At 34.8% G+C, this 11,047-nt stretch overlaps 1 protein-coding gene across 1 annotated transcript; it reads left to right on the top strand.

Moving 5' to 3' along the window:
* Window positions 1-1,366: 1,366 nt before the first annotated feature.
* Window positions 1,367-5,530, top strand: jac2 (jacalin 2). Its single transcript, XM_087260484.1, has 2 exons — window positions 1,367-1,432; window positions 4,287-5,530. Exon 2 carries the CDS (start codon window positions 4,289-4,291, stop codon window positions 5,234-5,236), a length of 948 nt encoding a protein of 315 aa, XP_087116610.1. The 5' UTR covers window positions 1,367-1,432; window positions 4,287-4,288; the 3' UTR covers window positions 5,237-5,530.
* The last annotated feature ends 5,517 nt before the right edge of the window (window positions 5,531-11,047 follow it).

Raw genomic sequence — 11,047 nt, 5'->3', positions numbered from 1 at the left:
ATATTATTGAAATGACAGAGACAAAATTAAGGAACAATTTAAGTAAAGGTGCAAAAAAAATAAACTTTCTATTCAATTGAATTTAACAGTAAGAGCTTAAAGCTTTGCTTGGTCACTTGCGTTTTTTGTGTGTGCAAAAAACCCCCCCACATTTCCAGGTATTTAATTCATATATAATTAAATTCATTTAGAGATATCTCTAATTACAATTGTGACTAGTCAAAACTCATTTAGAGATATCTGCAAATATTTTTCAATGGAAGTCAATGGAGGAATATGACTAGTCATATTTGCAGATATCTCCAATCTGATTTCGTACTAGTACAATTTTAATTGCAGATATCTCTAATTGTCATTCTGACTAGTCGAATTATAATTATGACTAGTCAAAATATAATTAGAGATATCTCTAAATATATTTATGGATAGTCAGAACAAAGGTTTAAATGCTAAAATGGCTTGCCATACGCTATCAAAGTCCGCCCTCTGTAGTAACAGCTCACGGTCAGCTCACGTCATGTGTGATTTTGCGGCGGGAACATTATATGAAGACAGAATGATATTTTATGGTGAATTGTACCTTATAAATACCGTATGTGACTCTTTCAACACCATTAGGAGGTATCCCTGTCGCTTTTCAAAGTATGTAAATGACTGTGAAGACTTTAAAACTTAGGATGTTTGACCCAGTATGCGTGTCAAAAAGCGGACGAGTCTAAAGCAATGACTGTACAACCGAAATGTTGCCAGACGTCTGATTTTGAGAGGATGGGCCATCCTCTATTTCAACTCCACTCATCTTGGTCTGCTAACATTACTGCTGCTGCAATCTGAACTCACGTGCAACAGCAGGTGGAACGTAGCTAACATGCAAACAGCTCAACTTATAAGAGAAAACGGATGTCGTATCGTAATCAAATCGCCATAACGCCACGATGCATATTGTGACATTTTTGCATCGCAATAAATCGTACAACGATAAATCGTTACACCCCGATATATATATATATATATATATATATATATATATATATATATATATATATATATATATATATATATATATATATATATATATTGCTTGTTAGTTTGATTAGTGTTGATTTCAAATACAATAAATCTGTTTGTATAAAACTTGTAGTAACGGTGCTCATAATTGGTGGGTGTGACTAAATTTTGGCTGATGCGCCTACATTTTTAAAGTTAGGAGCACTGGTCTTACCAAGCAAAAAGGTTAGTTTCGAGCCCTGTGTCATGACCAGCCCTTATGACCAAATCTGTCCTTTTTTATGCAAATGTCTGACTCATAGAGTCTGCCTGTGCACTGCCAGCTCTATTTAAGCAGCATCCCGATCATACACTTGTCACTTCTCTGCCTTTCACTCAACGAGTTGCAACTTGAGAAGCTCTTCTTCAGACTTTATTCATTCAAGTGAGTATATGATACTTGTAATGGGCACTTTTAATGTAATGCATGTAGCTCACAGTTTGAATCTTTAAATGGCATAAGGATATAATATAATGCTGTATTAACTTCTTAAGGCGTAAGCTGTTTTTTTACATGCATTTTTTTATTTCTCTTAGCTATTTGGGCTTATTGGAACCTAATTAGAATAAAACTTAAGTATCATCTTTTAATTTGATGTACTTTTAGAGAAAAATGACATCCATATATGTGGACCCGTGGTCCAAATTAACATAAAACACAAGGTCATCTTTATGTAAAAGAATGAAAAACTCTTTATTTCTGCCTTGACACAGACGTTTTCCTGACTATTTTTGAATGCATTAATAACACTTATTCCATGTTCTGTTGAAATTCTTGATTCTGATTGGCTGGAGGGTGTGCTTTATTTTCGTTGATAAGCACAGGTATAGTTCCAGTCAGGTTTGATCACAGTTCAAAATAAATAGGCCTTTTTCAAGAACGGCCGAACGCACATCCGGTACAGCGATAGTTGCGTATCGATGCTTCCGGCCGGCCGTCTGAGCAATATGTGAATGGAGTCAGATACGCTGGTATCTGTCAGATACAAATACGCTAGTTTTCACTCTTGATTTACCTCAGCAGATGTTTATCGTCTTGTGGACTGACATTCTGTTCCTCCACACTCTAAAAATGTAATTTCTGTGGAAAAACGTATATCCTTTATTAAGTTTAATTACGAAGGTGGGTGAAGGTAGGCTCAAGAGTAGTTTTAAACCATTAAGATATATTTAAATGGGTATTACTTTTTATTTAATTAGGTTATTACATACACAAATATAAATGGACAGATAGAACCCTTACAGGACGTTTAAGTTGAAAAGCAACCAGAACTATGAATATAGTCAAAGAACTAAACTCCTCTTTTCTATTGCAAATGTTATTGTAGTCTATACTTTTCTTTTTTATTTATAATTTTAAATATTTTTCTCTGTTTTTTACGATGTGGATGTTTTAATTGCAAGATTTTAGTATCATTATGATTGTTAAATATTCAGCATAAACAGAAAATGCTGATAAAGTCTCTGTTCATCACGTTGGTCAAGTTAAACCCCACGAACCAGCTATATATATATATATATCCTCTAGACACTCCTTTTTCTGTTTAATAACTACTACTTATATTTACAGTGGCTGGCGTCCATGTTACGTACAGAAATACGATCCAGGTTCCCTCTCTTCATATATTTATTACATCACATATTTATTATACACATTATACCTGTATTTAAACATTTATTATTGTATACGCTACCTCTTTTATATGTCTTAACAGTTTAAAACTCCTCTTGAGCCTAAGCTATGATAAAGGTACATTTCGCACAAATATAAATAGCCTTTCCTAAACCATGCTAATGTATGGATCAACACCCACCTTCATAATTAAAAATGTAATTTCCGTGGAAAAACGTATATCCTTATTTTAGAGTGTGGAGGGATAGAATGTCGGTCCACAAGACGATAAACATCTGCTGAGGTAAATCAAGAGGTAGTGAAAACTAGCGTATCTGTATCTGACAGATACTAGCGTATCTGACTCCATTTACATATGGCATATTGCTTTAGTTAAGTATCGATACGCAACTATCGATGTATCGAATGTGCGTTCGGCCGTTCGTGAAAAAGGCCTATTCGCTTCTCCCAATGGTTTAAAATTACTATAGTAACTTGCATGTGTTGCACAGGAAACCGATGAGGACTGTTAATGGCAGACGGTAATCTGCAAAATTAGGAAAATACTCCTAACATGCCACAAAATCAAGTTTTAAGAGTTTTCCCAAGCGAGATTTTAATTATTTTAAAGTAAAATCGGCAGTTTATGTATAAGGATAGCATGTGTTTAGAAATGTTTTAAGCTCCAGGTGGTCAGCGGCAGCTCTGCGAACGGCTCCCCCTCAAACTAAACTTTATATCAACCGGACCATCTCAGGACCTGCCGCTGGATCTAATCTGTTGCATCTCTGTTGTTAAAACGTTCTTTGGGCTTTTAAACCTATTATTTGGTCTCTTGTGTATTTTTTTGTCAGATCACGGAGATTAGTTTTTATAAATTATTTATAACCGTAAATAATCTGTCCCGATATGTTTTTTTCTTTTGCTAAATTTCCCTACATTAACAGCAGATTTCTGAAATGGGCTCTGGTTGCGTTCTCTTTAATGCATCGTATGTGCCCTTGAACTGGCGTTTCATAATTTACAGCTTTGTGAATGTTTTATTTCATGTGTATAGACTTGTATAGATTAATGTGTTTTAATAATCGTAACGTTATTCTACTTAAAGCAGCGATCGCTGTCTCTCTGTTTGATCAATTTCATGAAATCAGTTTGCCGAGCCTAATACTTTGATTCGAAAAAGGCATAATAACACGATTTAATTACTTTAGATCACACTCGGTCCTGGATGGCAAGTGTCCTGGAGAGTTTAGCTCCAACCTTAATCAAACACACCTGAATCAGCTAATCAAGATCTTTCTCGGAATACTAGAAACTTCCAAGCAGGTGTGTTGAAGCAAGTTTGAGCTAAACCCATATCAAACACACCTGAACCAATTAATTAGGACCTGAACACCACGTGATAATTACAGGCAGGTGTGTTTTATAAAGGTTGCAACTGAAATCTGCAGGAAGGTGGCTCTACAGGAACAGGGTTAATGTTAATGAGAAACAAGGAATAAATAAAAGTGTTATGGATGCTTTTTGGGTCTTCAAGAGAAAAATACAAATGAACCATATCAAAATGTGTCTATAAAATAATCATGATGCTAATTTTGTGACTTATTTTTATATCCAATTTCCTCAGAGATGGCCTACCCAACAACAGTAGAGCAATGTGGTAATGGAGGAGGTTCTCCATTTATATTTACTGGTGAAAATAATGGTTCCAGTTTGCAGAGGATCTGGGTTTGGGTTGGAGGATGGCAGATTAAGGCTGTCAGGGCCTGGCTTACAGATGGTAGAGAAGAAACCTTCGGAAAACCATATGGATCACATCAAGAGTATGTGTTTTCACCTGGAGAGTGTTTCACCTCGCTGTCCCTCTGGGGGAACGGAGCAGGAACACGTCTCGGGGCCATCAAATTCAAGACCAACCATGGTGGAGAATTTTTTGCTTATATGACAAGTTGGGGGTTAAAAACAGAATATCCCATTGATGTCGGCTCTGGATTTTGTCTTGGCATTAGGGGAAGATCAGGTTCAGACATCGACCTCATGGGGTTCGTGTTTCTCAATGCAGTTCAGTCAACAGTTCTCACCAATGTCAACTATCCCACCATCAACCAGCTGATCCCAAAGGTGGCCACAGAAGAGATCAAGTCGATCACCTATGAGAATAAAACCTCAGCTACTCAGCACCAAACAATCGAAAGCTCAAAGAAAGTGATTAAAAAATCTTCATGGTCAATGACTTCCAGCTTCTCATCAACATTCAGTATGGAGGTGAAGGCTGGGATTCCCGAAGTTGCAGAATTTTCTTCAGGATACAGTTTTACTGTTGGAGTTGAAAGCACCTATGGTCTGGAGGAGACGGATGAGAGAAATGAAACCCTGACCACCGCGATTGTAGTCCCATCAAAGAAGAAGGTGGATGTTGACATCACCATTGGCAGAGCCAGTTTTGACCTGCCGTACACTGGCACAGTGAAGATCACATGCAAGAATGGCAGTGAGTTACAGTACGAAACCAAGGGCCATTACAAAGGCGTCACTTACACTGATATTAAAGTGAATACAGTTGAAAAAGATCTGTAATGTAAAAACAGATTGTTCAGCAGCAGAGTATCAGTTGATTTACCTTTGATTGGGTTTTGTTTGCGCTCTTCTTCATTTGATCCTTTCTAAATGAGTTTCTGCTTAATGTTTTTTAAAAGAGGAAACATATACTCAGCATTGTTGTTTGTTTTTAAATAATCGTTTCATATTCTGTTAAAGAATGATCTTACAGCTTCAACCCTTTTGTAATCAGTGGCAGATCATGTGATTTCACTTCATATAAGAATTAAGTGTTTAAGCGAACAGAATAAAAAGCATTGCATTTCAAATAAATCTTGTGTAGTTTTGTTTAATGGTGTTGTTTCAGTTAAAAATGAGTGTGAAATAATCTATCCATCATGACAGTAAACTTTAAACAAACAAACATACAGAAATGCAGATAAAGATTCAACGCAGCATATGTTATATATTACAATGTATCTGGGGTTTTGTGGAGAACAAACCAAAATTCAAATAGTTTAGCAAAAGTCCTGACTTTGGCAAATGGTATGTGTTCACTGGAAAAAAGTAAGAGACACCGTTTAGACTCTGGAATCTAACAAAACAAACAAACTACTACTAATTGTTAGGCTACTGTTTGTGATATCAAACGACAGAGCCACTTGAGCCCCATATATATTGAGCTAGAGCTCAAGCTTCCCCTTGCTGGAGCTCAGCTCTGCCCAAGTGGCTCTGCAGTGAGACGACAGTGAAATTGATCGTTTGCAGATGTAAATTTAAGATCATTTTGATGACATCCCTCACAACAAAAATGCTCCAGCAAAAATAATACATTTTACTTCATTTTGTTTCTGACAAACATTTTTTAAATAGGCACTACTTTTTGTCATTCGGAGAACACAGTAAATGATTCGAGTACAACGTCATTTTTATAAATGTTGCTTAAAGTACAGATGAAATCCAAACTAACCATATTGATTTTGTTAGCTCTCATGGCTAGTTTTGTGTTGAACAATTCATCTGTGCATGTGATTAAGAAAATAAAACATTTGCCCTTGAAAATGAAAATCTGAAATTGCACTTGCTGTTTGTTTTGTGTTAAATTCTCAGATTACTTTGACTAACATTCGAAACCCCGCCGCTCCAACTCTCAGTTTTGACAACAAACAGAAATGGTGAGGAAGGAGTCTGTTAGGTTGGAATAAACATTTTCCCATTTTTCTGAATGAAATGCCTACTTACATCCAATCAAGCCCAGCTGCAGCCTCCAGTTCATGTGGACTTCAAACCATGATCTTTAAAATAATCAATCGTTAATAATAACACATTAGCTGACTTTCTCAATTGAGCTGATCAGGGATTTGAATGTGCTCTTAAATTTCAAAAGTACTAAGTGGCCAATCAAATCAAAGAATGTGGTTACAAATGAACTTTTAATAAATTAAAAGTTAATAGGTGCGTTCGACTTCGCAGATCGATCGAAATCTGTCTTAAAGTGGTGCATGCTGGTTAGAAATTTTGTCTGGATTGATGCTGCGCCGACGCCACATGACATATATATAATTTCCTGTCTAGCCGTTAATATCTGCTCTTTTTTGGGAAACTTATACTTAAAGAGCAGCTCACTTATTTTAGGAATGTCCTTTTGTTCAATCTTTTTGAATTAAAGTGATTTTTTTAAAATAGCTTTCATTATCCAAAGTAATCTTCATCATTGTTTAATGCTTCATCAAAACACCTTGTTTTGGGTTTTACACTAATATATATATATTGCAGCGGTTCTCAAATGTTTTTTAACAAGTACCACCTCAGACAAAAATGGTCTGAGTACTAATGACCAGTATTAAAATACAGTAGAGTGGCAGGCCTAATTAAGCAATGAAATAATAAAATTTAAACATTAACTTGTATTAAATATATGGTGTTTGATCATATATTTTCATTAGAAATTAGATCGACTTACTGCGCATTATGGCTTTGTGTGTCGGAAAAGCCTTAAATTAAACCATACCTGGGATATAAAAATACAGGATACGCCCCCAACAATTGTTACAAATATGGGGATGAGATAGCTTCACATGATAGAATACATAACAAACATTAGAAAATTGCAAATAAAAGGTTTACTCTATTAAAATCAATTTACTGATCACATGCCACACATGATTACAAAGGGTTAAAAGTGTGTTGTTTTTTTACTTTAATTATTCATCGATTCTTCCACGTACCACTAGAAGGAAGCCTGTGTACCACTAGAGGTACATGTACCACAGTTTGAGAACCACTGATATATTGGAAAGTTTTATATCTATAAATGTAAATAAATGCAAACCCTTTTTAGCTTGTTTAAACAAGAAGTATTAGCCAAGAGGGATGTTTAAACTCCTAGATTTTGTGCTTATTGCTTTGTATTTAATAGGCCTGTTCACTTATATGTTTATATTACCCTCTCGTTTCCCCTTATTTCTCCCATCCCTGCTGAAAAATCCAGCTTAAACCAGCCTAAGCTGGTTGGCTGGTTTTAGCTGGTCGACCAGGCTGGTTTTAGAGGGGTTTTGGCCACTTCCAGGCTGGTTTCCAGCCATTTCCAGCCTGGTCTTAGCTGGTCAGGCTGGGAGATGACCAGCTAAAACCAGCTTGACCAGCCTAGCCAAGCTGGGAGTCCAGCCAAAACCAGCTATATCCAGCTTAAACCAGGCTGACTTTGCCTTATGGTGAATGCATGAGACTGTATTATCATCAATAACGTGACCTGTTTAGCACAAAAGTTCAGAACCTACAGAAATGTACAAAACTAAATTACCTATGAACCTTACCTATGAAATGTTCAGTCTTTGTGCTTTGTTTTCTTTGTTTGCTCATTACTACACCCGTAGACAGCGCTACAGTCCTGCATCTTCACGTAGTAACACTGTCTTGACTAGTGTGGTTGAATGACATTTGTCCTGGAAGCACTGTACAAATGTGGCGGCGCTATTGACGCATGCTCAGGGTCCCTATGCGATGGTGTACAGTATATATCTATGGACGGCTCCGTTTTCAACTCCGCCCCGCCTGCACTTGGCTAATCTCGTTGATTACCGGCTGCAGCCGTGCTTCATGTCGAACGCACCTCGTGCAGTGCTCAGCTAATCAGAGATTTGATGCTTATAAATTTCAAAAGAACTAAACGGCCAATCAAATCAAAGAAGGCGGAAATTGCAGTTACAAATGACCAATGATAACAGTGTGCAGCTGATCAGAAATTTGAACGCGCTTGTAAATTTCAAAAGTACTAAACGGCCAATCAAATCAAAGCAGGCGTGAATTTCCATTAAAAAATAACTGACATCCAGACTGAGTAAACGGCGGTGCGTAGCTTCAGTTTCAATGGGCAAAGATGAAATGCCAGATGGCTGAACATTTGTTGTTTGTTAACTTTGACATGGGTGTTTGAAATACAACAGGCACATTACAAGAGAGATTAATAATGCTGTTGGCTCTCTCTCTCTCTCTGTGTGTGTGTGTGTGTGTAAATATATATATATATATATATATATATATATATATATATATATATATATATATATATATATATATATATATATATATATATATATATATTTGAGCAATTCGTCAACCTTGCCATGAAAAAAAGAAAACGTTTTCACCGAAATATCAAACCGTTTTTGCATTTTTTTTGTGCGTATAAGCAAGTATTTTACAGTAGTTTACAAATACTCAAAAATGTCTCTGTCAGTGTTTTCAAACTATTATATTTGATTTACCAAAATCACACGTGACATTTTCATATCTGTCACATCCATAACGGAGCTTTTTCCTTATAAATGAAAAAAAAAAAAAGTTAAATAACGTGCATTTTGTCGTGAATTTTAATTCACAGAATTTCTACAAAGTATGTTGTATACTGTTAACTTGCATACTTTTTTCGTAATAAACACATGTTTATTTCACACATATAAAATATGTATAGATAAAAAAATTTCTACTCCCATTACTCTGTGGTTAGTTGTTTTGGAAAATGTAAACAGATATTTCAATATAATGTTATACTTTCACTGTAAATTTATGTTTTGAGATATTACTGCAACATAATTGTCCATAATGCACATGTCACATCCATAATATATATATATATATATATATATATATATATGAGCCATATATATGTGGTGTTTTTCAGAAATATAAGTAATTTTGTGTCTGTCCTTGCACAATTAAGTCTGGAGATGGCGCTAATGTTCAACTGTAAACTCTAAATACACAAAGGTTTCTGTAATACAGTATGTAAATAATTGAACTGTTTTCTTTTTACTGTAGTGCAATATTGATTTCACATGTTACAAGTTTTGGAGGAAGCCAACTCAAATGTATCACAAGCAACACTTTGTAGATTACAGGGTATCTGTGGGGTCCTAAAGTCTTAATTAAAAAAAAAAAATCAAATTTAAATCCACTGAAATATTGTGTTGTAGGTCCTAAATCATTTTAAGTGGGTCTTAATTTTCCTATCTCCATGTAAAGCTATACTCAATCAGGCCAACAGCCATCCAATCACTATATTTTAATAAAAGTTTTAAGAAATATTTATTTATTAATTCCATTTACTTATCAATGCGGTTTAATTATCTTCCGTACAGGAGCATTTGTTTTAGTGTCTTTTTAAAGGTTTTAACTTGACCATTAAAAAAACTTTAGCATTCAGCCTTGTGTAAATCTAAAATTTCATGGTCTTAAAATGGTCTTACAAAGATCTTAAAGTTAAATTTGATTAGATAAAATCTGTAGAAACCCTTTAATTCTTTTTAACACATTTACTTTTTTGTTATGCTATCATCACACCCCATTAAAGGTATAGTTCACCCAAAATTTAAATTCTGTCAGTATTCACTCATCCTCATCTTGATAGGCAAGATTGACTACACATGAAGTTTGTTTAATTAAATATTTGATGATTAGTCTAGTCTTGACCTATTTTTTGATGCCTAAAGGGGTGATTTTTAAGTTTTGGGGGCTTTAACCCCTTATGAGGATTTGCTATAAACATGAATTATTTAATAATAAATTATAATACAATTAATAATGTTTGACAATAATTGTAAAATAAACCTAAAGCAGTATTCCACAGTATTGCATAGGGTAGCACTTTAGATTACAACCCACAAAGAATCGCAGAACTACAGTGAACTTACAATGTATGTTTCTAAGCATATAAAGAACGTGTGTTGGTATACTAAATACTATACTAATAATACTAAAAAAATGTGCTTCTTTAAACATATGCTAAAGCTACTTAAAGAAAAGGATTCTTTAAATTCAATATAATTATTTGTTTTTTTACAGGTTGTAATCTAAAGTGTTACCTTGAATAAACAGGTGTGGAAATATAAGCCTACAAGTCACACACCTGTTTACTGTACATACAATAAATGTTACTGTTTGCATTTCTGGGTTTAATTACAAACCTGTTTTTATACTCAATTTGGTTTGTTTAATAAATAAACTAAACCTTGCCACTTCACAAGATTCTGAAGTGCGCATCTGATTAGGGCTGCAACTAAAGATTATTGTCTATTATTTGTTTGATTAATCGATCAATTGGTTAAAAAAGCATTAATTTTCAACATTTTTTTTCAAAAAAAGCTTATCCCTGAGCTGTTATAATAATAATAATAATAATAATAATAATAATAATAAAATAAAAAACTAAGTAGTTTTGTCCTGTTTTTGTCATGGTCTGTCACCTGCATGTTGTCATCACATTTATTTGTTGTTTTCTCGGCGCACATGGCGTTATTTTGACAGCTCGCCATGTGCTCCGCTGTCTCACCCCACCCACTTGTCATTCTA

The sequence above is a fragment of the Danio rerio genome, chromosome 7 (genome assembly GCF_052040795.2).
Source record: "Danio rerio strain M-AB ecotype USA chromosome 7, GRCz13ab, whole genome shotgun sequence".
In the NCBI taxonomy this organism is placed as follows: Eukaryota; Metazoa; Chordata; class Actinopteri; order Cypriniformes; family Danionidae; genus Danio; species Danio rerio.
This window is presented reverse-complemented; position numbering and strand designations above follow the sequence as displayed.

Bases quoted from the DNA above. Each gene is read 5' to 3' on its own strand.
- jac2 (XM_087260484.1), top strand. From the start codon at position 4,289: ATGGCCTACCCAACAACAGTAGAGCAATGTGGTAATGGAGGAGGTTCT.